Source organism: Rhea pennata, chromosome 11 (assembly GCF_028389875.1).
Source record: "Rhea pennata isolate bPtePen1 chromosome 11, bPtePen1.pri, whole genome shotgun sequence".
Taxonomy (NCBI): Eukaryota; Metazoa; Chordata; class Aves; order Rheiformes; family Rheidae; genus Rhea; species Rhea pennata.
Genome location: NC_084673.1, coordinates 6,089,072 through 6,115,716, shown reverse-complemented (window position 1 = coordinate 6,115,716; position 26,645 = coordinate 6,089,072). Strand labels below are relative to the sequence as shown.

The following is a 26,645-nucleotide window of genomic DNA, read 5'->3' as shown; positions in this document are numbered from 1 at the left end:
AAATCTTTTTTTATCCTTAGGATTTACTATAAAGGCAGTATAAAGCAGTATTCCTCTTACTGTTATGATTACACAGGCGAATCTAAATACCAAGCAGTGATGTTTAACTCACAGTAACTTCAGCAACATATTTGCCAAGGGGAAGATCTGAATCTGCAGAATCAATGTACAGTTTATAGCTGCCACTTTTGCTGGACAGGGGAGCATTGAGAAGACTGCTCCAATCGCTCGTTCTGAGACACAGCTACCGTGAACAAGTCATTACTGCTTGCGCAGGTGGCCAAGCCCTCCAAGTTCAATTATTTAGAATTCAGCCACGTAGGGCCTATTTAGAAAGAGAACCTTATGTCTGCGGAGAGGCTGGGAAAATAGGCCATTCCCAGCTCTAGCTTTTTGCTCGTAGTGGTATTTTCTTGTGTCCGGTGAGGACCACAATTTCCTCCCAGGTCCAGTATTAATTCACTGTATTTTCTAGAGGATGATTATGAGAGGCCAAAGCAGAGCCTTAAGGCATATGCATTTCTGAAGAACGTCCCTGTGAATTGCAAATATGGTTACAAATTACTGTACTTCCAAAATATGAATATGGTAATGTGCTTTTCTGGCCTGTGGTTGCCTTGAAGTCCCCTGCAAGCAGAGTCATTGTCTTAGGCTATTTTAAACAATATAGAGCTATCAAATCAGAATATGAAGCTGTAGCACTGAATTTGTGCCAAATGCATCCACCTCTGCAATAGAATTATGTTTCTTACAACAAGATGGTGAATGATCAAGCACAGAAAGATTAATAAGTGCTAAGAGTCCTCTCAGAGAGGACTAAGAAAAATCCTTCAGTAGACAGTGTATTTTCATACCAAATATACTCTGTCAGGTTTAATGTAACCATGAGGAATTTTTTTACTGAATAGAGGAAGATTACTTTCATTCTTGAAATAGCGAACAGTACACGCATCCTTCCAGCTGAGAGAAAAAGCACAGAATAGTTGCAGTCCATTTCTTCTTGATTCACAGTTGCAAATGGTCGGGGTTCACAGGAAGAGCTCTCTTTATGAATAAAGCAGAAACATTCAGTTGCTAAAAGTACAAATCTCGTCTTCTGTCATGAGTCTGTATTCCTGAAAGACAGAGCAGTACAGCGTCAGGACCGTCAAACAGCATATTCCACGCAATCTCTTGAAGATGTTGTGCAAACAGAATCGCACCTTTTGGCCCCCCCCCCGATGCAACAGGGCCCTAAGCAGAATAACCAGATTGACCCATCCAGTCTCCCCAAAGTCCATGTAACAAACACAGGTACAGCCTCAACAGATAAATAAAAATAACGGAAGCCTGAATGCTCAGGGAATAATTTCTTAAGAAAGCAACTCTAACAGTGTGATGGATTTGTCAGTGAAAAGTAGAGTAACACTAGCACAAACAGGGAGCTCAGCCTTAAGATTACAACAAAATCTGCCATCCTGCATTTGGTATCTTTCTGGGATCTGAAACTTGGACAGGGTGCAAAATAAGCACATTGTGAAGCGGTAGGCAGTGGTACCGCTACAGAAACTTAGGCAGGAGGAGTTAGAAAATATATCTCATTTTAACAGAATGTTTTCTCTCTTCCCTGTAAATATAACTGCAAGAAGCAATGTGTATGCTTGCAGGAAAAGCAAGCTTTTGAAATACAGTCCCAAAGCAAGAAGAAAGAAGCTTTAATTATGTACAGTTATCCTTTACAGTTGAGAATTTGTCCAGATCTGCTAGTTCCATAACTCACCTGCGGTGGCATGGCTTGCACTGGGATTTTCTGAGCCTTGGTAAGAGCTTGCTTTCCTCTCTTAAAAAATAAAATACTGGAGATGAGCAGAGATTCAATGCAGAGCTAAAATCTGACAGTAATTTCCAAAGAAACCTTGTGCTTTTGCAGCCCAGCCTATAGCACAGGTGCTGGGGAGCTCTGTGCTGTCTGGCACGGCAGTATATGCTTCCATAAATATAAATATCAGCTGTTCTTAAACATGACACAGCGCAATGATAAGTATATTTAACAGTTACAGCCAAGAAACAAGGACTCCAACAGCCAGACTAGATGCATACATCCTAGGGATTTGCCAAAGACTTGCTGTGGACATGGGCCAGTTGCTTATCTATTCTTGTTGGGTTGCCTGATAAAGCACATGTACAGCATTACACTTCAAATATTCAGAAGGGACTTGTAAACATCCTGAAAGAAAAGATTTTATGTAGAGATGGTTGAGGAATGCCAAACTTTTCAAATTTCTTTCTTTAAAGTTTTTTGCACTCTACTTCTTCCTGAAATTACGAATAAAAACTCCTCTGCTGTTAGTGCTGTCTCCCTTTACTTCATTCCAAGACTGGTTTTATGAAGTATCTCCTTTTTGGGAGGAGTCACTTCCAGGGCTCCCAAGCCCCAATAGGATCCCTTTGTCTTACTTGGGATAACAGGGCACTAAATCTTCTTAAACTAAATCCTACAATTCCAGATGGTCTCCTTAAGGTAATCAGACTTTCATATAACAACTGGAAACAGCTGAGGGTGCATACCTGTGCAACACATACATGCTCTCAGCTAAATCCACCTCCCACAAGCAGAAAAAATATATTCCAGCTGAAGATACACTCTCCACTTTCCATGCATGGGCACAGAGAGACACTGGAAACTGTAGTAAGGGTAGGTTAGCAGCATACCTACAGTTGGGCTCCTTACAACAACATAGCTTCAGTATAGCCATACAGGGGAAATTGCAAGTAAAACTCCATGCAGGTATATTTCAGCCCATATTCTGCTGAATTCCTGCTAACGCGGATTAGAAATTGAGTGACCAGTAGGTATTTCACAGCTGGTTATTTTTCAAAATGCAAGACTCAGAAATACTTCCTCCCATACCTTGTCCTTTTTATCTAGAAACTCCAGTTAGGACATGCTATATTTTTCCAGCTGACTCCCTAAACAATTTCACAACCTTTTTTTTTTTTTTTTTTTTTTTTTTTTTTTGGAGACCACTGCCAAGTTCATTGTCTGGGTAATGCCCCAAAACAGCAACACTGGCATCTCCTAAAGAGGCACCAGGGCTCTGGCCTGGAAGCCTGATCTCAGAGAACTTCTCTAGTGCAGAAATTACTTGTAAGGGAGCTGTTTTATCTAACCATCTCAGATGCTTTGGAGATATAAGTGCTTGGGAACTAGATTTCAGGCTGGTAGCACATGTCAGCACTGGAATATTTTGGTGGGAAAGCAGATGCAATGCAGTCAGTAACCTTCTGTTTTCCATGTGCTGGCAGCACCTACATTGTGATTCCTAGTAATAGTCAATAAATAAGCAAAAACCATCACAACTCCTGTATGAATTGCATTATCTCTGGCAAGTCTGCTGCAGAGAGCAGTCACGTGTCGGACACAGAAGGCAGCGGCATTTCATGGAAGGCAGCAGATAGCTGGACGACAAGGCAAGGCTTAATAAAGGCTGCAGTTTCATACCCAGCACTCAGAGTGTTACCTTGGGCACTGCTTTCTAGTTATAATATAGAAGCATTCAGTGCGTGCAATGCCATCATATCTGCAGCTGGAAGAGCTACCTACAAGCTATAAATCCTGCCAGCACTGAGTAATTTTATAGTCACTTAAAATATCTCCATAATGTAAGCCAGAAGAGAATTGTACAAACTGGCAATGCATATTTTTTCCTGAACTATACTAGATAGCCAATAAATTCCAAGTACCACAGTACTTGATTGATAGCATGGAAGAAGAAAACTTTCTGTGAGCTAGGCTGAAGACAGCTCTGTTTTTAACACCTTCAGAATACACTGTATTTTTTTGTCTCTTTACATACGATGTCATCAAAGAATAAAGTGATAGTAAATATTTCCTTACCTCCCCCTGGAGTTAAACTTTGACTTATATTTTGTAACCTAGCAGGTCCAGTAATGCAAGCAGAACTAGAGTGTTGCTTCATGGTACATTCCTGCATGGATGTTAGGCATCTTTCCTGTTGCAGAAGACCAAGAAGAGAACCATATTTCCTGTCAGAGATCGGTTCATCTGCCATGTGCAGGTCAGGCAAGGCATGATGATATACCGAGCTGGAAAGACTGGGAGAACCAATGGAAGGGAAGGGCCATAAATCCACAGGTTGAGCTGGATGACTCCGCAGAGCTGAAGACTGGTACTGGCCTGCCATACCAGCAGCAGAAAAATTCAGACCGGAATTTGACATGCTCGTAGTGGATGATGACGGATATGGTTTGGAGCAATGTGAAGAGAAATTCCACTGATGGGGAGACACGCTATCTAGTTTAAAAAAAAAAAAAAAAAAAAAAAGCATTTGAAGTCCCATTAATTTGTACTTTTTTCCAAGGCAAATTCCAACCAACTTCTAAGGGAAATCCACAAGACTGCATATCCATCTCATATGCATTTGAATAATCAATGAATATTCATTGCATTTCATGTGAAAGCACATTCATTTGTATTCATTTTAGCATTCCTTATCTTAAAAACAACAACAAATTTGTACTAAAAGCAGGCTAAATCATTACTATCAATACTTTCAAATACATATTACACATTTTTCTTACAGACCACTGATACAGGCAGGGTTTTAATAATTGCAAGCTTAGACAAATATCTTCTTGCAAAGATGACAAAAATACTAAAGTCATAATACACTTAATTCATCTGAAAGCAATAGAAGCTCTTTGCTGGAAAGTGAGGGCCCGGTCCTGCCAGCAGGCCCATGCAGAGATCTGGGAAATACCCCAGCAAACGTCCAGGAAGTCCCAGCTGGGTAACCCAAGGCTTTGCAAGCATGATTTTGCTGCTTTCTGTTCACACAGTTGCAAACTCTGTTCTTCAACCAGGCTGCACAGGTATACACAAGAAAACGCTGCACACAATCTTAAATCCCTCAGTGAAATCCAGTCACCCCTGATCTGACACATCCCTCTCCCAGAAAAAGCAGCTCACCGTGCTTCAGGACAACAGCCTCGCTCTTGTGCTTCATGCTCAGGTCTTGCGGGTTTTTGGCATTGCTTAGAGCTCTAGAAAAATGTTCATCTACCATGCTGTTAATATCCCCTTGGAAATACGTAAACACAACACTCTGAGACCCCCATTCCGTTTTCACAGGTTCTTTGCTTTTACATGGCTTTGGAGAGAGCTCTCTTGTTTCTTCCATTTTCAATAACCACTGGCCCCTGCCAAAAAAAAAAAAAAAAAAAAAAAAAAGAATATAAGAGAAGTGCTACTCGACTTCAGTTGCACAGTGGTGAGCCTGCTTTCTTCCTGAAACTGGCAGGACTAGAAAAACTGTTACTGGTAAGATTAGCTTCTTCATCTGAGTTTTTACTTCTTCCACTCACCTTTTCTTTGATGATTTGCCTATTACAAATTCTAATATGAAATAAGTATAAAAAAGAGAAACCTTTCAATTTAGCCCATGAAAAATATTATCTTTTGCTAGTTAGCTGCCAGTCTGATATCATTGTACCATGTGCAGCACTAGTAAAGGATACTGCATCTTGAAAGCAGCAAATGACTCAAAGAGATGCTGGGGTCAGGATGGATATCAACCTTGCACAAGTTACCTGCCAACACCATAGCACGGGCTCTATTGAAGAATAAATCGGGCACATCTATCCATCAACTGCCATTTCTTATCCCCTTCCTTCATCCTTGTAACTCTGGGCTTAGGACTTGGTACTGCACAAAACCTGCCCTCAGGATGAAACCGTGCAAAAAGAACTATGGCACTCGGACAGCTGACGTGGGCTAAGCAGAAGTAGCATTATTAGCTCTGGATAAAGTTCAGGGTGAACCTATCAAAATACATCGTCTAATTCTGGCTACTATGTTGTTGAAAAAATGTACTGACAAAGTGAAAACACTTTAAAGGAGAAAAAGGAATAACTGGAGCTAAAAATAATCCCTCTGTTATAATCAAAGAATGAAAAAACTTTGGACAAGGGAAAGTTTAAGGTACCTTGATCACTGTTAACACACACTTCCACAAGGAAGAGACTTCTGAGAGCAGTTAGCTGCTTTCGCCTATTGGAAAGAATAAGATAGTCCAAGATTAAATCACTGGAAATTCAAACTATGGCAAATCCAGGTAAATAAAATAAGTGTGTGGGGGGCGGGTTGGGGAGGGGGGCAGGGGGTAGTTTACCTGGGAACATGAAGGGTTTGCCAGTCAGTTAAAACTTCGGTAGCAAGGCTGCTAAAACATATACTGCAGCTCAAGCAGAAGTTATGGGTTTGAGGCAGTAGTCTGTTGTGCAGGAAAGTCAGTAGAAGACGATAAGATTTTTTGTTCTCCTTAAAATCTCTGCTGCTGAGTTTGGCAAGAGTAGGACAAGGAACGTCAGTGCTCGCACTGGAGAAGCGTCCTTTGGCATGCATTTGAGCTTTTTCTGGCTGCAAGAATGCTAGTTCTGCAGCCAGAGCTCTTTCGTTGTACCATAACCAAAACCACCTTTAGCAATACTCATGCTATGAGCGCAGGAAGAAACGCCTGTTGTTTCTACTCAGCTTTTCAGTGCACCACATAGTGTAACTGATTTACCTTGGTAATCAAAAGCAAGCTGTTCTTTTTCCTGGACTAGGGAAGCCTTTGGTCTATAGCCAGTTTTATCATGCAAAACCTAATGAGTTTTGCATGATAAAACCCTAGATTTGTGTTTCAACCCATCCAACCCTGTGATGGTCAGAGATGCTTAACTCATTCCCCTGTATTTCTCAGGTTGGTTGTTTTTTTTAAAATCATAAAATCCCTATCCTCAAGCACTTCCCAATAAACATTACACTCATCTGTTTGTCTCTGAAGTGTTTTTTGAAGCATTTGCAAAGGTTGCCTCCAAATTGTCTCTCAGTGTTTCTTAAGCATGGAAAGAGTGTTCAGGCTGCAAATTCAAACATTCAGATGTTAGGAAATAGGAGGATTAGAGTTATCAAACCACAGTGCATCCACCTTTTCATGACTATACTTTATGATCTAATCCTTGATTATATCATTTAGTTTACTCACAGAACCCTCAAAGCTGGGTCAGCATCTCTTCCTTTCATACTCTTTTTTTCCCCTACTGTGCACTATCCAGTCATCTAAACTCATGATTCCCCATCTCCTTAATATCTCCATCTACAAATTCATCATCCATTTTTATCACTTACTTCCTTCCATCTACTGCATTCAGTTCTAGACCCCTCTCATCAACAGTCGATCCATGCTCAGACTCCAGAGTTCCTCAGTCCTCATCTTAGACTTTATTGCTTTGCTCTTCCTGCACCCTTTCTCCAGTTCTAACCTCTTCTGGACACAGTGGTGGATGGGACACCTGCCAGCTGGTCATCAGTTAGGAAATGGGAGAGGCTGCTTTGCAACAGTCTTCTGTTTTGGAAGTCTGTTCTTCAGAACTCCTATGGTGGCTGAACTTTCTCAAAAGCAGCAAAATTACGCAGAAAACCTTGCTCACAATTTACAACGACCTTCCAAAGGATATCGAGAGAATGGGAACTAGCCTATGCCAGCCAAACAACTGGAAGAACTTTAAGCACAGGAACAGACATGATTATTTTTTTTTCCTCAGTCTTGTTTTAGAAAGCAATATGCTATTTACATTGGGAAATTTTTTGGTTGGTCAGCTGGAGGCAGACACTTGCCATGGAAAATTCCAACTCAAGTGCTGACAAATTTTGCCAGATTTTCACCAACCATACAGTGAGAATGGAAAACATCAGATCTCAACAGAAAGCAGCAAAACAGATCGTCTTACATTGCTCCACCACTACAAATCAACATACAGTTTAAAAAGCATTAGGTCTGGCCCAAAGGACCATTTCTCTTGTTCCTCACTCAGGCAAGCCAGCCACTGTGTCTTTATATTGCTCGATTAATCTGCTTAGCTTGCTCAACATAAATGGTAAGCTCTTTTACCACCATTTATTAGTGTCTATTAGTTGTTACACTCCTCTCCTTATGTGAGTTGTGACAACTGTGTAGTTGCAATGCGAGAAAAATAATGCATTCTAAAGCAAAAAATGGCAATTTATCTATTACTTCCAGCTTCCCTTGTAAACCTCTTGTGCCTGCCAACAAGCAGTTAGAAGATAGCTGAATATAACCTAGGTTATACGTCGGTTCTCTCAGGTGAACTATACGCCAATGCCACAGGAGTGAAGACTTATTGGAACGCTGTAGTATTCCTTACCTGAACTTCCCCTTTTCCAGCAGAAGGTCTACAAAAAAAGGCAGAAGTTCTCCCGGTTTGTGCCTGCTACAAACTATTGCCAAAATATATTTAGAAGTGGAGCAGTTCATGATGGAACACTCAAGCTACCCTTAAATTACTCTCAGAACAGAGCAATTAGGGCAGAATAGCACAAGCAAGTGGCAGAGTTATTTGTCTTTCAGTGGGCAAGAACACAAGGTCAACACAGGCTTAAGAAACATAGTGGTCAACTGCTCACCATGACAGACAATGCTGTGAAGTGTTTTTCACACATCTAACCCTTGTTCTTTAAAAAATGAAAAAAAGAAGTCCCCTTTCCAAGTACTATGTGGAACTCCATACATAGACCTTCTTCGTTTAGGATCTTTCAGATAAGAAAGTATTTGAGAAAGTCACTGAACACGCACTTAATTTCTCATTGAATTCTCTTACCTTAACTCACTGTCAAGAGCTGTGTCACACTGGTAATATCTTCCACATGCTGGATGGTCATTACTGTGTCCAGCAGCTTGTGATCCTTCCCCTGGACGGATATATACACTCTGCAGTGACTAGGAAAGACGAGCAACGTTCATGAACTCCCTACATACTTTCTAGCCTCTAGCTGTGACTGAACTAGGCGTTTCCTTCAGCCTAGCTACTAAGAATGCATGAAATGCACTCCAACAAGTCAACCAGGTTGGGAGGTTTCAGGAATGAGGAAAATAAGTTTTTAGGTAGGGTTTTTTTTAAGACAATGTGTACACAATCAAGGAGACAACGTCTGGCCTTCAGAAGAGTTTACAATAAAGTGATAAACAAATTATGGCAAAAAACCGAAACAGTAACTTGGCCAAGATCAGAAAGAACTTTCCTATGACAAGCTATATTTTATTCGGTATGCCCATACGAGGGAAAGGGTCATTGTCTCCATCCCAGATAAACTGGAAAACCAATTCTGCCTCTTTTCTGGATCTGTTGCAATGACTACAGATACCTTCAGAGAATCAAAATAATAATAATAATAATAATAAAATAAAACCCACCCATTCTTGTTCTATAAAGGCTGTAGTAAGAAATGGGGGGGTTGTTTTGTTTTTCTAGTTAAGTTTACCAAAATGCAATTGTAGTCATTCCAAAGGTGCCTAACCAATCAGATTCACCAGTTTCAGCTGGAAAATACACTGGTGAACTAGTTTCACCAAATTGGCAGTGACTTTTTCTTATATCTTATATTCAGCAGCTTAAGAGTTTGTTTACTCACCCGGTCAGAAAATAGAAGAGCACAATTCAATTCCCTCTGCCTAAATATGTATAAATCTGTCCTCTGCCATCTCCCAGAAGAACAACCTTAAATACCAAGGCTGTAAGATTTTCCAGGATAATGTTCAGTCTTTTATTGACACATAATGCATATTCTTTGCATAAATAGAGTGATGGACTGGAATCTGCAAGGCAAGCGTCATAAACATCAGCTTAGAATCACTTGGTTTTGATTCTCCTAAACTCTTCCCCCCACCTCTTTTTATTATTTTTTTAAAAAAAATTAAACAGCAGAAATCTATTCTGCTAAAGCTTTTCAAGGAAGTCTTTGTTCAAGAATTTCCCAATAGGTTGGCAGTTAAAGCACCCACGTGGTTAGCAGACAGCATCAATTCAAAACCCCTAGACGAATGCTCAAAAAACTACTAGGTAAAAATGGGATTATCATCTGTTCCTTTGCATTCTATGAATCGAGGCAATTAATTTTTTTTGTTGTTTGTTTTAAGCATTCAGAATAACAGACTGAACAAGATTATAATCATTTGTGAGAATAAAAATTGAAACTCTGCTTGCTCATTCTGAACCAATACCTACACTGGTATATAAAGATTTCAATGATTTATCTCTCAACTCCATAGTTTCTGCAGTCACTCCTCCTGCTCCTTTTATCTTCATGCCGGTCACATAATAATACCAAGCCAGAACAAAATCTGAGGCAAAACCCACCAAGAGGAACAGTGCTAGTGATGTGTATGATGGACTGCAGTCCTAAATCCTTCCATGTTAACACGTATGCTTCATGACTTGAAGTCACTGTGCAGCAAATGCTGTATTTTTATATTTTATAACTTCCCGGGGGGGGAGGGGAGAGTAAAACAAATACATTCTCTCAGAACTAATCAGAAAGACATTTTGTTCACGAGTTTGTTTATTAAAAAGGTAGTATAAAACACAACCCCTTTAAGAAACAAAATTCAAGACAAATCAAGAGATTCTCAGATGCTGTCACAGGGCTATAAGTTATTAAAATATAGTTTTTCCAAGTGTTTCTTTCCTAAAAGATGAGAACTGAAAATCAATTTAACTCCTCAGAAAAAATAACCTGTCAGAAAAAATCCAAGTCAACTTATTGAAAAGTTTAATCTAACAATATACTTTGATATTACATAATAAGCAAAAAAACAATTTGCTGCAAAAGATTTCATACTTCTATAAATATTTTACAGAACTTTCAGAGTTTCTTCACAGTAAGACTTCAAGCCCTGTATAACGAGCACTAAAATACACACAAGTCAAATCAACACAAATACACAACTTACATAATTCATTTATCATACTGCAGTATGTTTCCTCAAATTCAGAAATAAAAAATTAAAATCCAATTAAAATCTACAGGTATGTGTCTCTTTTAGAATTTGGTTACAGTTCAAGCATTCAGACCGTAGGTATTGATTTTATTAAAAAATTTAAAGACAAGTTTGGGCTTATATGAAGCATCCAATACCTTTAAGTTTTCTTAAGTAAATTAAACTAAATATTCAACTTTGTAAATAGATTAGCCTTAACTGAATAATGTCTAGGACATGTTTTAGCTAAAATGCACTGCATTTAACCTACTAATGATTTTAAGTGAATTGCAATCCTTATACATGGTGCAAGTTGCATGAGGGACTGAAATTCAGTTAAAGTAATTAAAAAGAGTCAGCAGGAGAAACAGATAAAACATTTTGATGCAAAATGAAACTAAATTCTCTCTTTACAGCTGTTGTATGAACATTCAAGGACCTGATACAACTTACGCATCTGTTCTTTTGGGGCTTTTTGTTTCCAGATGTCTACCTTGGCCACGCTCCTTAAACCACCTAATCTTGGACGAATACTTGTAACTCCGTTCAGTCACCTTGCGAGTAAATCACTTTGATTGTAAAGCAAACTACCAATGTATCTTCAAGCTAAGCAACTGATTTTGTATTGTGTGGTTAAAAAAAGGTCATTATTTGTGCTGAATTACACAGAAGTAGCAATTCGTCAATATTCTTTACTAGAACAATAATTATTGTTCTTTTCCCTACTGTTTTATTTATGTGGCTTTATATCCATTTCTTCAGTCTGACAATGAGTAGAAATAGCAACTTCTTTAGTTTGAAAACGACCTACAATGATTATCCACAAAGGCTTTCAGCTTGCTTCTGGATAGTGTTTTAATAAGATACTAGGAGAAGGAGATAACTTTTCTTGAAGTGAATCTCTTACCAAAAGGTAGAAGGAAAAAGAAATAAAAAACATCAGAAGGGATAAAGAACGCAATAGACTGGACTGAAACTTAAGGAAAGTTAGGAACTAAGCATAAAGTTTCATTTTGTCACTTCTGATGAGCAAGGCAGATTACAAAGCTAGTCCTGTATTCTCAAGAAAGATTACTACTTCAGGGAAGTCAATAGAAAGCACTTAAATTAAAAACAAGCTTAGTGAAAATTGCATTGGGATTTTAACCTCTTACTAATCTATTTACAATGATACTCAGCCAGGAAAAAACTCTACAAGTTTAGAAAGGAATTCAAGTTTGTTCAGCTTTAAATAGATAGTTTGATATTAAACATTACTGCTCTGCACTACTAGAATTTCATTTTTGTAATTCAAAATAAAACCTCTTATGAGAAATTGTAATTTATGTTCAGACTAATTTATAAAAATTTGTATCATTTAAAAAGGAAAGCAGTCTGAATAAGAAGTTGGTCTCCATGAAAAACTACTGAAAAGGAAATCACAGTTGCACTAACCTCTTCATAAACTATTAAATGCTTCAATACCTCAATGGATACTTTATAAAAATATATTTTTAAATCTTACTAGGAGAATAAAAGAGGTAGACAAAGGAAAATACCAGTTTAAGGGTAATGTCGCATTTCAGAACAACATATATTGGTGGAAAATAGTTTTTATTTTCTTAAGAATCCTGTTAGTAGGAAAGCAAGTAAAGCATTTGGTCTCAATTTTTGTTGGTGCTCTGCTTCAGTGTAAAGTCTAGGGGAAAAGATGAAAAGGCTAACATCACATTTGACTTATGAATCAAGCCAAATTTGCACATCAGTAGAAGAGAGGAAGGTTACTGCACATATACTGATTCTTTATTTTTCAAAGTCTTTTTTCTTTTTTAACACTAATACTAACCTTATTTTTATATCTGATACCATGATAAGGCTTTATAGAACTGTACAATATTTATACATTTGTCAATTTTCTTGTATCAGTTGCAATTCCACTGTAAAACAGGTGACTTAACTGCCTAGTGTTATATATGATTAGGCTCTCAAAAAAGAAAAAAGCTAACAAAGCACAGCAGTCTAACAGATCTAAAACCTGGAGATTAGAAGCTGGAAGAAAAAAGGAGCACTGAAAGCAATATCCACCACACTAAATTACACTTAATATATTAAAACTTTAAGCCCTCAAAGATTTGTGGTTCTTACACAATCCAGAGATTGTAATCTGAATATACCACTATGTGCAGCTACAAACCAGCCTACATTTCAGATTCCCTGAAGTGTTCAAACATTTTTTTGCTTAAATGTACAACTCACACACTTGTAAAGATGAGAAAATGGTCTTCCTTAAATGCCAAGAGCTACAGCTCTCCTTTACTATACAACTGATGAAAACTAAAGAATTTGTCATGCCAGTTTACATTAATATTTTAAACCCTGAATTGAACCATCTCCTGTGTTGTTAGACCTGATTATTTTCTCATGAACAGGTATCATTTATAGCCACAATGCAAGTATTAACATACACACTTTTGTTGCCATAACCTACCCATAATCTCTATTATAAATAGTTGAGATGTATCTACCCTACAGACTTCTGGAAAAATATAGATAGTAACCCCAGAGCATGAAGTTTGAAAAATCAATTTTCAGAGTTTCTGGATACTTTAGGATGGAAATAAATATATGAATTAGCATCTACGATTTCTCGCAATCCAATACGAATTTAAAAAAATTTAAAAATCCTCCTTACAAATGCGCACTAATAGCCATCCACATGAACAATGCACTATGGAATTAGCGCCAGTACTTAAATGTTCAGTGCCTAAATCTGTATTCTTTTATCCTTAAAAATAAAAATAATTGGTTTAAATAAAGAATGCCATGCTCAAAACAGCTCCCCCAAAGTTATTTTTGAAAGCCTGATACTTATTAATATATCTAAACCTAGAATGTCTCCTAAATCCTTACTTTTGGAAATACTTCTAAGATGGGGCTAGCATTTTATGTCTAACATTTACTTTTTCCATATAAAAGGGTAACATCCTTTGAAAGCCTGTTCTCCGGTATTCTAAAATTTACCCAACAAATCGGAGATTAAGTTGTCAAAACTCTTTAAATTTTATGAAAATATGAGAAGTCTCATGCACGAAAAGCATGTAAAGTTGAACAAAAAAGCTATATTGAAAAGAACTCAATTGTCACCCTAACAAAGTTAAAATGAAAATCCTTACTCTAACATTAAGGCAAAAACAGATCAAATCTGTAACTCAAAAGCCAATTTTGCATGCCTACAGCATACAAAACCGTAAGAATTTAAGATGTCTTATTTACATTACAGCCTAGAATGTGTTAATGCATTTCTAGTACCCTTGTCATAATTCCAGCCTCTTTGCATCAACAGAAGATCTGAGCAGAATGAAGAGAAATTATATATTCAACAATGTGATTTAATCATTTTTCTTCACTCAGTTTGCTTAATGTTGGCTATGGCAACCTCGTTTGCTTTCCACATTCATAGAGTGTGCAACTTTGTACTACTCCATTATTTGCTGTGTAAGGTGTAACATTTCCAATCCATTCACCCTATATGTATCATAGCATTTGTTCTGTAAAACAGTCCAAAGTGCTCAGGACAACAGTAGCTTTTAAGAGTAAGACACCAAGTTCCAAAGGGTACAGCGAACGTTAACAGTAAAACCCACAAATCTTGTAATAGCTTTGCATTACTAAAGCTTCATTACAGTTACATGAACTTAAGTGTCTGAACATATTTCACACTTATATAATGAAACACTGACAAGCAAAGATAGAACAAAAGAAGCCTGATCAGTCTTGATGCATTCTTGCCAACTTGAATTACTTTATCCAAACAGCCAATTAATATAAACTTTTAGAGCCTCATTAAATACTGCTTCTAATGAAAATTTCAAAGTACACAGCTGATGACATCCTAGTATGCACATATTCATATGAACATTGTCTTAGTCACCCAGAAAAGCAAGGGATAAACTCAAACATCACCCTAAATATCATGTTTTCATAAAGCATTAAAGGTGTTATGTATCTGCTTCATCATCGCTGCCTGCAAGACTGCTGTCTGTAGATGGAGCACCATCTTCATTAATGCCCTCATCATTATTCTCTCTCTTACGGGCTCCATCATTTACATCCTCTTTAGATGCATCATTAACTTTTGAAGGTTGTCTGCCCTCAGGCAGTTTAACACTACTTGTTGCAGAATCTGAATCAGATGTAGTTTTCTGCTCCTTTGCATCAGGATCCTCCAAAAAGGATCCCCACACCTTGAGCCTTTCTTCCCTTTCTCTTGCAGTCTCCTCCACCTATTAAAAATAGGTTTATAAACATCATTATAAAAGCCACACACGTAAGAGTGAATACATTTACATGGATAAACTTATATGACATTTATATTGCAGTAATGCCTCAAGATTTCAATAGGACCTGTTTGCTGTGAGCTAATAATCCATTTATCCAGTGATTAATCCTCTATTAAGTTTACATCTCTAACATAACATTTTTAAAGTGAAACAGGTCCTTTAAATTTTTGTTAGAATGAACAATTAAGAATGATCTTTTGGAGGCATCCCTGCAGTTTTTGCAGATAAGATGAGGAGAAAAAAAGAAAAAAAAAGTCAAACACACAGACTTCAAGTTTGATCAAGTAGCACCATGAAAGACTACCTGATAATCTGTTACACCATCCCACGTTTCAGCACTGAGCTGACGGCCACCAAACCACCTTCCATTTAGGGTTAGTTTGCACAGATCAGCTTCTGTTGCTTCTTTAAATGACACAGAAGCCACACCATCAGGGTGTCTCTGTAAGGAGAGAGAACTTTTAGTTTTCTGAATAGTACCTCTGTTCCAACATCTTTTGGATCATCTTGTAAAAGATAAGGATATAGCTTCATGCTGAACATACACAATCTCATTTGAAAAGCACAAATTTTCTCATTTTGTTCTATTGGCTAAGATTACCTTAATGCTTTGGAACAGTTTTTGGAGAGGAAAAAAAAAGCTCACAAGAGACAAGTATTTTAGCTACTTTAGCTAAATAAATCTAAACAGTTGTACTTACAAACTTCTGAATGTGTGTTTTGTATCCAAGTAAGTGGGAAGCATCAGATTTTACCTTTACATAAGTTAAAGTGCTTTAAAATTAATTTCTAAAATATCTAACTTTAAAATACTGAAAAATTATGTCAAGTTTGCATTAAATAAACCCATGAAAAGAAAAAAATTGATCATTCATAGTTAAAGAAATAGAGATATTTTGTGCTTTACTCATTATAATAATTATGCAACCCAACTTGTAAAAATACGTACATCAAATATGAGAACCTTCTTTACTTGTCCGAACTTTTCACACTCTGTCCGTAGATCTTCTCTGATCTCATTCAGCACTAAGGGATCCTCCTGCAGTGCAATCACACATCACACAGATCAATAAAATAAGCATAAATTTAGGCACTAATTGGAATGCATATGCCAATTTTCTTTTCTTTTTTCTTTTTTAAACAAGTGTATAAATTAAAACATGTTACTATATATTTTCAAAACCATTTGGAGACGATAGCCCTTATTTGAGTTAATAAAGGCTGTTTATTAGCAAATCTACTTTGTGTTGGCTTCTCCATTTCAACACAGTTACTGCCTACTCTTCTTTCCATCCCCTAAGTAATACTGTCTGGAGAAACTTGATGAAAAAATGACTTGAAAAAAATAATATTGCTGTCAATAGTTCTCTCATTTTTTATGAATCAAAATAGAATGAGTAGATGAATCAACTTTAAGCAAAGGCTTGGTATGAGAAAAAAATAGCTAGAAATTAAGCTTAATATTCATTTTCATCTGCTCAAAATTTCACCAAGTTCCTCATGATAGAAAGTTCAGACAATATTAAACAGCATCATTTTTGTCAGAAAAAATTTATCTCCCTACCTCAAAGTCCTTTGGGTGAAACATATTCCTGATAATAACGATGCGTTCATGTCGCATTCGACTTGCACCATCTTTCTTCTCAGGCCTCCAATCCAGCTGTCTAATGAAATGAAGCAACAGTAAGAAGATATTGTTGCGGCTCTCTTCAGTTTCTACAAGTATTTGTTGAAAAAAAATCATTAATCTGGTATGCCTTGTAATATATCAACCAAAACAAGTATTTTGATGCAAAGAGTTAAATTACTCTTCTAAAAATGTGACAGAAGTCTGATTTTTATCAATTCTCCTCTTACAAAGCAGCTGGAGTTTTATGGTACTAAAATTCTGAATTCTTTCTGAGCATTTAATTTTAAACACCAAAGCGATTTCTTGAACGCTCAGATTTTAATTCCTCCCTAATATCAGTTCAGACAGGATCAGTATTTTAACATCCTTTATAAATGAAGACTCATTATGTAAGAAATGAAATCTATTATTCATTTTGGTAAAATTTTACTGCTTGCATTTAAAACATGCAAGAACAGCTGCAGGCTTACCAGAAATTACTGCAAGCTAGCTAGCTGCACAAACTTGCAATATACTTCAGGGCATCTGCTCTACAACTTTGCTTTCTCATTACAAATATTATCCTTGTAGAAATATCTATTTCATATCCTATTACAAAAAATGGACACAGTTTCACTTACACTTCTAAATCTCAAAATCTTATCTTTAGGAAAAAAAGATCTTGTTTAAGTTCCTTCTTGTATCTGTTACTTCAGCTGAAGATAACCTGGATTTCCAATGAAGGTTGTTTTGCAAGTAAATTATACTCTCCAACTCAAAAGGAACACCAACTGAAGTGAATTTGTGTAAGGTAAGATCAAAACAGTTAAGTGACTAAAAGAAAAGCATAATTTGTTCATTTATTCACAAAAATTGCTGTCAAATGCAACTTCTTTATTTTATGCTATTTCTCTCTCCACTGGAGACTTCTTAAAACAAGAACTGACAATCTCTGAGGTAGATACATTTCCAGCTACTTTTAATTGATACAATGTCTAGTACAACTTGCTATGGCAAAATATATTTGCAGTACTATTTAAAATGTTTAGTGGACTGCTGCTTTCATTAAAATAATGAAGTCTTATATTCTCATATTTTTTTTAAATCTGAGCTTTTTTGTTCTGAAAAGCAGAAAAAATTAAAGCTAAAAATAATGCATATATATAATTAAAAAATAATACTGTATCTTATACCAAAGGCAGATGTCTGAGGAAATCTGTAAAAAAAAAAAAAGCCTTAATGTTTGTTCCTATGGAGACAAGCACCTCTTGCCACTCGCAGCTAGCAAACCATGATATAAAGACTATGAAGAAAGCTAATGTTTTCTTACACAAGTAGGCTTAAATTTAGTGACAAGACTTGTGCTTTCATATACTAGGGAAAAAAGTATTTTAGCTCACCCAGAGTTACAAAATTTTCTTCTACAACTGATGGAACATTGGTTCTTTAAATATTTATCTAATTTGACAATTATGAGGAAGTTCATTTTATCAGCATTTCATTTACGAGTTTTTCCCGTCCAAATATGTATTTTTAAGCTATTTCATTTTGATAAGCAATGGCAATGTTGGCATAGCTCTTAGCATTCCATCTTAGAGAAAGAAGCATTTTATTGACAACACTTAAGGAATTCAAGTAATGTTATTGAAAGAAACAAAATACAAACTTCTGCTGTTGAGACAACTTCTTCTTGTAGTCTTTACATTTCTTCTTCTTCTTGCTTGCATCGTACTCCCCCTTCAGTTGAAACTTTGCAACTTCAACATGCAATTTATAGCCTCTAATTTCTGCCTCATCCAAAAGTCTCAACGCAAGTTGAACCGATTCTCTCTATTTGAAGATAAAACAGAGCACAAGCTTTGAAGCATGCAGCATAGCCAAATTATTCTAGTAAGGTTTAATTTAGAATACTGTGTTAAGAATCAGTTCCCTGACATCGAAAACCAAAATGTCAGATCTGTCCCAAGTCTCTTGACTAAAACAAACAAAAAACCTATTAAAATGCACTGAGCTTACAATGTCTTTTATACCAAAGTAAAAACCACTACTGCTTCACTATTGGTACAGCAGATTAATGTTCCCAAAAGCAATGGCTTATATTTCATCCAAGTATTTCATAAATCTGCAATGCTCAGTCAACTTAAAATGGAGAATAAAAAATTACAGAAGGTTAGTTTTCTGTAAAGATTTTATCACTTCCTAGAGCAGCAGACATTTAAGTCATTTTTAAACAGATTTCCTAGAAGTTCTTTAGACTGGAAACTGTCTTTATCTTTGTATATTAAACAGCTTTAACTATTAACATCATAAAGCTAGTATAGATGACAAGGCAGTTGCGTTAGTATTACCTGGTACTTCTTGCAGAGTTACAGCAGACTGTACTAGCATGCACTAACTTTCCAAATGATCCGCAAATGAAGCACATATACAGTATACCAGCACAACCTGAACTGTTACGCAAGAACAGTTCTGGAATTGGGTCTAAGTTTAAACACTATTCTTCTCAACTAAGGGCCCTAACTACAGGGTTACAGTAAGTTCCTTTCCATTTCATTATTCCTGTATTCTTGGCTATACAGTCGCATACTTTCAAAGTAAAGGGTGAAGGCATTCCCACTCCATCTCCCATAATATCAATGAACCCAATTATCAGCATACTCATTGGCTGTAGGAGTTACAATTCAAACCTGCTCAAGCACAGAATGTAGAAGTCTTCAGAAAACAGACCACTGGACTGCCACACAAGTAGTACCATCAGCAGCAGCTCTGAATAAAAACAGCTATAGCTATAACCAATGAACATATCCCTGTTTGTGAGACGCCCCTTTGGCACACCTACAGCCAGACACAGCACGTCTAGTCTGAAAATCCAAAAGTCCTTCAGCAGAAAACGCCCAAGCTGAGCACTGGCACCAAAAGACAGGAACACTTTTCAACATGCCCAGTAGCTGCTAAGGGTGTTTTCAGTGGGGTCTGGATAAGGGGAAGCAAACAAGGTGTACAAGCAGATATTGGGGTTTTTTTGAGATCACTAAGACAGACGCCTAAATTCTAAGTTGTAGTTTAGGTATTTCAGGACTCTTTTGTATGTCAAATATCCTCATCAAAAAGCAATACTGCATTTCAGTGCACCACTGACCTTTAGATAGCAACAGAGGCCATCTCCTTTAAGATTTCCTTCCTTATCTTTATAAAGTTTGATTTTGTGTTCCTCTGTCTGAGGATCTCGCATAATGATACCACATTTTGACATGACTTGTATAAATTCATCCTTTGTAATGTCTGGAGGTAAACCTACAAAATAAGTTAAAATGGAATTGTTGAATATGTTTCGATGGTTCAGCTTTTCTTCTGTACCACTAGAACATAAAAAACCCAGTGTTCCACTAAAAAAAAGATACCAAGCTTAATGATGAAGTTTTATATAGACAATAATAAACCACTGCTCTTGGGATCACTATTTTTCCTACTACCTTTTATACAGTACCTTAATACTAATACTTTGAGAATGTTTTTATTTTTAAATAGGTGTAGCTTCTTATATTGCAACTTCAACAGTGACATTTTTGTGCTATATAACATGCAGATCTAGAGCTTTAGTGTTATACATAGCAGATAAGATGAAACTAATGTTGCAGTGCACACAATGATCTATGTGAATATAGACAGCTTGCCCCAAACTGAAAGTTCCACTGTACATCTTTCTAGGGATTTGAGACAAAAACATCCTAATAAACAGAAGACTTTTTTCCTCTACCCTTAAATTAACCAAAATTGCAATTCTCGCTGATAATGTATGGAATTTTCAAAGTCTGAACTTTGAATTGAGGACAAAGAAAAACAGAAATGGAGAAGAAAAGTTACAAAAATTTTCCATGTAATTTTAGCCTGAATAATGATGTTTGAGACTTCCAAGGTGCACATTTTTGTGACCGCTCAGACAACAAAACATACCTTTGTGTTGAGAACAAGAGTGAAGAAAAATTGGTCAGGATTTTGAGAAACGTTCACTACTACTTGTAAGTATATACCTAAAGCCGGCACCCCTGATATTCAAAACAGGCGGAGATACACTGTAATAAACACATAGATCATTTCACGTCAGCTTCGCCTTTACTTGCTCACCCTAACTTCAGCTTGTTTTGTACTTGCTCTTTGCTCGTTCTTATCAAAATATTTTAATTATGTACTTATAAAATCAGAAAAAAAAATGAGGATGAAAACATATTATGTGACATGTAGCTTCGACATACCATCTTGCTACAAACTTTTCTAGTTTTCAAACTAGCTCAAAATATATAAATAAATGTGACTTACCAGTCACATAAACATTTGTGTTTCTGTCATCTTCAACATGAAACCATCCTAAAAAAACAGAATTTTAATCCAGTTATGCTAATACATTAGTGTGCGCTCTCATGTTTAACGCATTTCTGATGTTTACATTCCATTGGTTTTTAATTATGCACAGGGAAAAACTCAGAACACTCCTTAACTTGCTTATTTTCCAACTCATATATGAGGAAGGATATCTATGAAGAAAATCATTTAGAGAATTTTCAGAACACACTCTCTTTGCTATGCATAACAGTGAACAACCAGCACTTTTCACTTAGTACCATTTAGTTTGTAGCCTGTATAAAAAGAACCCTTTATTCTCCTACCTGCTTCAAGCTTCCGTTTTTCTGATTTTTGTTTTGTATCAGTTTGCTGTGGTCCCTTCTCATTTGCTGATGGTTGTGTTCCTGATGTCTTAGAACTTACTGGTAGCTTACTTTCAGTTGCTGTGCCAGAAGTGGATGAACTGTCTGTCTCATCTGCATTGAAGCCATAGTTAGCATGATACGTTGCCAAGAAATCTTCCGTTATCTGAAAAGAATTTAAGAAAATTAATCCAAAATTTTAAAGATCTACAAATTCAGGATTACTAGTGTTTTAATAATGGTAGTATTTTGGAAATAGCCTTCATCAATCACGGCCATTTACTAATCCAGCATCACAGACAAACACAATATTGTAAAATTATTTTAAATTACCTTTGTAAAGCTATACTGAACAGCAAAAATAATCTATTCAGGAGTTACCTGAGCTAGACTAACATACTAATTCTATACAGCATATGAAGTTTTTAAACAAACACTTCACAAGTTCTGGCCTTTTTCAAGCAAAGCTTTCCGATTACAGCTTAAGTTGGATTTGCCCGAGGGTGGAAACCTAGCACTCCTGATCATGTTGAACAGATAAAGTGACACAGAAGGTAAGCCAACAATTTATCTGCAGATGATTAATTTCACTGACATTTGTGGACACCTGCCTTTTATAGGAACCTTTTCAGAGATTAAATATATCTATATTGATAGACAGTAACTATTACACTTAGATTGAGCCATATATTAATACACTGTTTATAAGGATGTATATTATACTTTATGTAATACTAATAGATGAATAATTGTATCATTCGTCACCAGTCAAAACTATACTGGGGTAAGACTGGACAAGACTTATTGAGAGCAAAAATAAACACATTATGTTACCCACAATACTTTCAGCCAGTTAAATTTCAATGCCAGCCACTAGGAACAATCTAAAGAAAAAATACATCACAGTGGATTTTACAAACATCACTGCACTATAAAGTATTTTTTGAAAATTCCATAATCTGAAATGACTTTTTTCCTCAAAATTGAGCCTTAAATTTTGAAAATTTTATCTGATTGATTCTTGCTCTGCTTGCTTCATCTGTACACAAAGGAGAACAAAATTTAATTTCAACAGTAAGCTATTGTAAAAGAAAGTGACACAATGGACAGTAATAAATGTTATTGATGATCCAATCTCTTACCTTCTGTACTGGTTTGAAGCTCAAGGTTTCAATTAAAAGCTTTTATTTTGACAAGCCAAATGCACAGAATTGACAGCAACAGGCTTCTCATGAATAATGCAAAATGCTGTGCAGTCTCATATTCCTTTACAGTTAATATGAAATAGCTCCTACACTAAACAAGATTTGTAGCTCTCCTCCGTATCAGAAACATAAGTAGCCGCTCTTATGGACATAACTTGGCATAACACAGTATCAGTAGGCAGTAAGGGTACAATGAACTTTTTGGGGAGGAAAAAAAAAAAAGTGTTCCAATAATGTTCACTATATTTGGCACTAGCAATTCTAGAAAATCCTTAGTTTCATAACTGATGACACACAGAGAATTAATAACCTTTTACACTTTCTGGTGAACAACATTATTAGTTTTCATCAGAAATCTTAAGGATAAATCAGTGTCTTAATCTCTTAAGAGCAGCCACCTTTCTGCAGTAATATTATTTCGTCTTTGGGGAAAACCACAGTCTAACATAAAGTTAAACTTATTCTCAGCATATAATGTTCTTTACAGCTTCTCACTAGACTAATGATTTTAAATGGCTAATTCTAAACAAACTAATCTGATCTGGAACGTTAATACAACTGGTACTGCACCTCTCCTAGGCCAAGCAACATATAGTGTTTTAAACCAAAAAGATATATAGGAAAAACCTGAGTGGAGTGTCAAATTTTATAAATATCAAATAAATTACCTTTTCATAATACACTAAAATACTACCACGAATATAATTGAAATTATTTTTAAATGTATTTTTGCAAAAGTGACACACAAGTATAAAGGATTTTACTGGAACTTAAACTCATTCCGTGACACCAACCAAAACAAGAACTCACAATTTTTCAGGGACTGAAACCCAACTGTGGTGGAAAACTTAGAGAGAGAGATCAGTTCTATCTTTGTACCCCTATAGCTATACAGTTTGGGGCAATTAAGCTTATAGGAAAAGAAATACAACACTAAAGGACATGCTAGCATATAATTAAGTACTGGTCACACCGAAGTGGAAAGGAATCAATTAACTGAACAAAGAACAGATAGTCTAGGCTTACAAGAGACATCCGAGGTTTGCTTTTCACAGGAAACCACAAAAGCAAACAAATTCAACATGTGATTTTGTACTGTTTCAAAGGACTACTGAAAGGTGTTTAGTGTCCACCAGTAGAGCACCATTGAAAGAAAAATCATATCATACACACGTTGCACTTTTATTAAAGATTTGACTGTCTCCAAACTTTTCTAATAAATGCTAAGTTAACTACACAACTTTTTGCACTTCTTTGAAATGTGCATTAGCAGAAGTTCAGCACTGTTCCCAAAGTAAACTAGCAGTCACAATACTAGTCTACATATTGCTTAAAACAGTCAAAATATTTTAATCATTTGTCAGAGGCCAGAGAAAAGGAAATTTAGTTAGAAAAGTAAAGTAGAAAAAGAAAAGCAACTGCAACTTCTGAATCCTCTAGTCTCTTAAATTTATTGTGATAAAAAACATTCTGCCATATAGATCTCTATAGAACGCTAGTTCAGTGATCTATATGCTACACCGAGTACTTCACAATGATTACTTATCAATTTCTACAATATATTTTATTTAGTTATGAACTTTGCTGTTCCTACATAATTTGTTATAATTTGTCCAGATTCAGAAGGGGGAAGCAAATAGGAGAGGAGTTGCTAAGCAGCTAACACATCCCTCAAACCAGGAAACAGGTATATCTTTTTACTTGGAATCAGCTGTTGATTTTGTTATTTATTCTCACTAGCTGTATCAAGAAAAAAAAAACAAAATAAAAAACCTCACTCTTCTCCACGATGAAGATTTAAGACGTTTAGGGAAGACCAATGGCTCCTGAGAAAACAGAGATTTAGGAAAAAGTTGGAAGGCGAGAAAGAGGTGAGGGAAGAGGGAAAAAAAAAAAAAGAAAACTTTCAGAAGTTTTACTGGATACAGCACACCAAAGAAGTTTTACTGGATACAGCACACCAAAGAGAGCCAGGGATTCTCAGTTCTCCACAACTCCACTTTGTGGCTTTGGACTTTTCAAGTTTTTGCCCCTCCATAAGCCATTTAATGCATGGACAGCTTACTAGGCTTACGCATATATAAACTTGAAATAACAGACATCATTCTCACTCAAGAGTCTCTGAAACACAATGAACTTAGAGGTACAAACAAAAATTGTCACATATAATTTATCAAATATATGGCATGAAAAGTCAATACTTTTGTAAATGAAATAATTTCATCCACTGTTACTGTTTATCAAAACTATTCTTTAGCTTGCAATTCAGCAGACCGGCTTAACACACTAAATTGGTGTCTCATCTTGAAAAACTGAGGCACTAGGTATTACAGTGAAATCATGGAGCTTTTTTATTCTTTAATACTTAAAGTTGTAACATTTTTTCTATTTTTTCCATTCTGTGGAATACTTCTAAACTAAATACACTTATTTTTCAAGCATATTTTCAAGACCTAAGGAGAGAGAACAAATTTTTACACATAAAATTTTCATATACTAACAAAACAGAAAAGGAATGTATTATTCCATTTTTATTTAGATCTGTTTACAAAGTAGTTCATTGCTTTACTACTCATAACAGAAGAGCAAATATCACAACAGCTACTACGATAAAGAAATTAATATGTCAATAGCAGTACTAACTCTATTGACATATTAATTTAATAGCAGTACTAACTAAGTCACAAATATAGTTGTGACTTAATGCCAGGCCTGGGAGAGGGAATTAAGTAATTCTAAGGCTTCACAGCCAAGGAAGAAAGCCAAGCTCCCCAACAAAAGAGCAGAAAGCTGCCTGTAAGGTTACAGATAGAGACAACACCAGCTGTATTATTTTTGCCCGCTCAGGAGTGTTTCAATGCTACAGATGTTTTGGCATTAGACGCTCATCTGACTGAATCCAGACAACCAGGATTACTGCACGGGGCAGAGATCTAAAATGAACCGTTCTTCCTTCCCACCCTTCTTCAGGAAGGCTTAAGCACGCCACAGGGAGAGAACGAACCAAGCACGCGTGTGCAAGCACGAGGGCCTGAGACCCTCGGGCCAACCTCGCTGCAGACCAGGGGACGGAAACCACCACGGGAGGGGAGGAGAAAGGAGCCGATGGGCGCCGCCGTTTATGGTTTTGCTGCCTGAGAGCGGTGGGGGAGCGGGTGAGGCCCCCCCGGCGGCTCCGCACCGCGGGGGCGCGGCCGCCGCCCCTCCGCCGCGCGCGGTAACCGCCGCGCAGCCCCGCGCGCCCACCTTGGGGAACCAGGCCTTCTTCTCCCGGTCCCACTCGTAGGCGGCCCCATCGGCCGGATCCACGTAGGTGAAGGGGTCGGGCTCGCCCTCGCCGCCGCGCTCCGCCTCGTAGAGCTGCTGGAGCTGCAGCTGCTGGTAGAACTCCTCGTTCCCGTCCTCGCCGCTCATGGCGGCCCGCGCGCGGGCCCCGCCGGGGCGGCCGACACGTCCGCCCCGGGCCTAGGCGCCCGCGCCGCCGCCCGCCCCGCGCCGCCCCCTCGGCCGCGCGCACCGGCCGGGCGCGGGCACGGGCGCGGGCACGCGCACCCGGGAGCGGTGGAGCGCGCGCGGACCCTCAACGCCTCACGCTACCCTCCCGCCCGCCAGCCCCACGGCGCGCAGGAGCGGAAGTGAGCTCCGGCCCCGCGGGTTTGCCCCTCCCTTCCCGTCCTCAGCCACTGAGCCGCCGGTTGGTATGTCACGTGGGGGGCTGTGGAGCCAATGGGAAGGAGGGCGAGGGGGCTGTCTGCTCCTTCCGGAGAACGTTGAGCCGTTGATGCCGGGCGCGCACGCGCGAGACGGGGGAGGGGGCGGGGCTTGTTTTCCCGCCTCTGGGGCAGGTCGAGGGCTCTGGTTGTGGCGCAGCTGCTCTTGTCGCCCGCCCTGCCTGTGCTCGATGAGGCGAAGGCAGCCGCTGTCCCCCCCCCCTCCCCGGCCCTTCCCCTCAGGCTGCAGCTCTGGCTCTGCTTTGGCAGTGCCTTGGCGCG

The 26,645-nt window shown here is 37.7% G+C and overlaps 2 protein-coding genes across 3 annotated transcripts; both read right to left on the bottom strand.

The window, feature by feature from the left end:
• Positions 1-938: 938 nt before the first annotated feature.
• Positions 939-9,585, bottom strand: VGLL1 (vestigial like family member 1). 2 transcript variants are annotated; one of them, XM_062584773.1, is made up of 6 exons: positions 9,473-9,585; positions 8,662-8,780; positions 4,970-5,199; positions 3,878-4,294; positions 1,760-1,819; positions 939-1,115 (listed from the first exon to the last, which is right to left on the bottom strand). In XM_062584773.1, exons 3-6 carry the CDS (start codon positions 5,178-5,180, stop codon positions 1,075-1,077), a joined length of 729 nt encoding a protein of 242 aa, XP_062440757.1. In that variant the 5' UTR covers positions 5,181-5,199; positions 8,662-8,780; positions 9,473-9,585; the 3' UTR covers positions 939-1,074. The 2 variants fall into 2 exon arrangements, with proteins under 2 accessions (XP_062440757.1, XP_062440758.1); XM_062584774.1 differs by lacking the exons at positions 8,662-8,780; positions 9,473-9,585 and adding exons at positions 5,985-6,049; positions 6,171-6,286.
• A 796-nt stretch (positions 9,586-10,381) lies between these two features.
• Positions 10,382-26,093, bottom strand: HTATSF1 (HIV-1 Tat specific factor 1). The gene is made up of 9 exons (XM_062584750.1): positions 25,900-26,093; positions 21,410-21,614; positions 21,063-21,110; positions 19,885-20,039; positions 18,412-18,575; positions 16,701-16,800; positions 16,086-16,175; positions 15,441-15,578; positions 10,382-15,079 (listed from the first exon to the last, which is right to left on the bottom strand). The coding sequence occupies exons 1-9, from the start codon at positions 26,065-26,067 to the stop codon at positions 14,795-14,797; spliced, it is 1,353 nt and encodes a 450-aa protein (XP_062440734.1). The 5' UTR covers positions 26,068-26,093; the 3' UTR covers positions 10,382-14,794.
• Between the last annotated feature and the right edge of the window lie 552 nt (positions 26,094-26,645).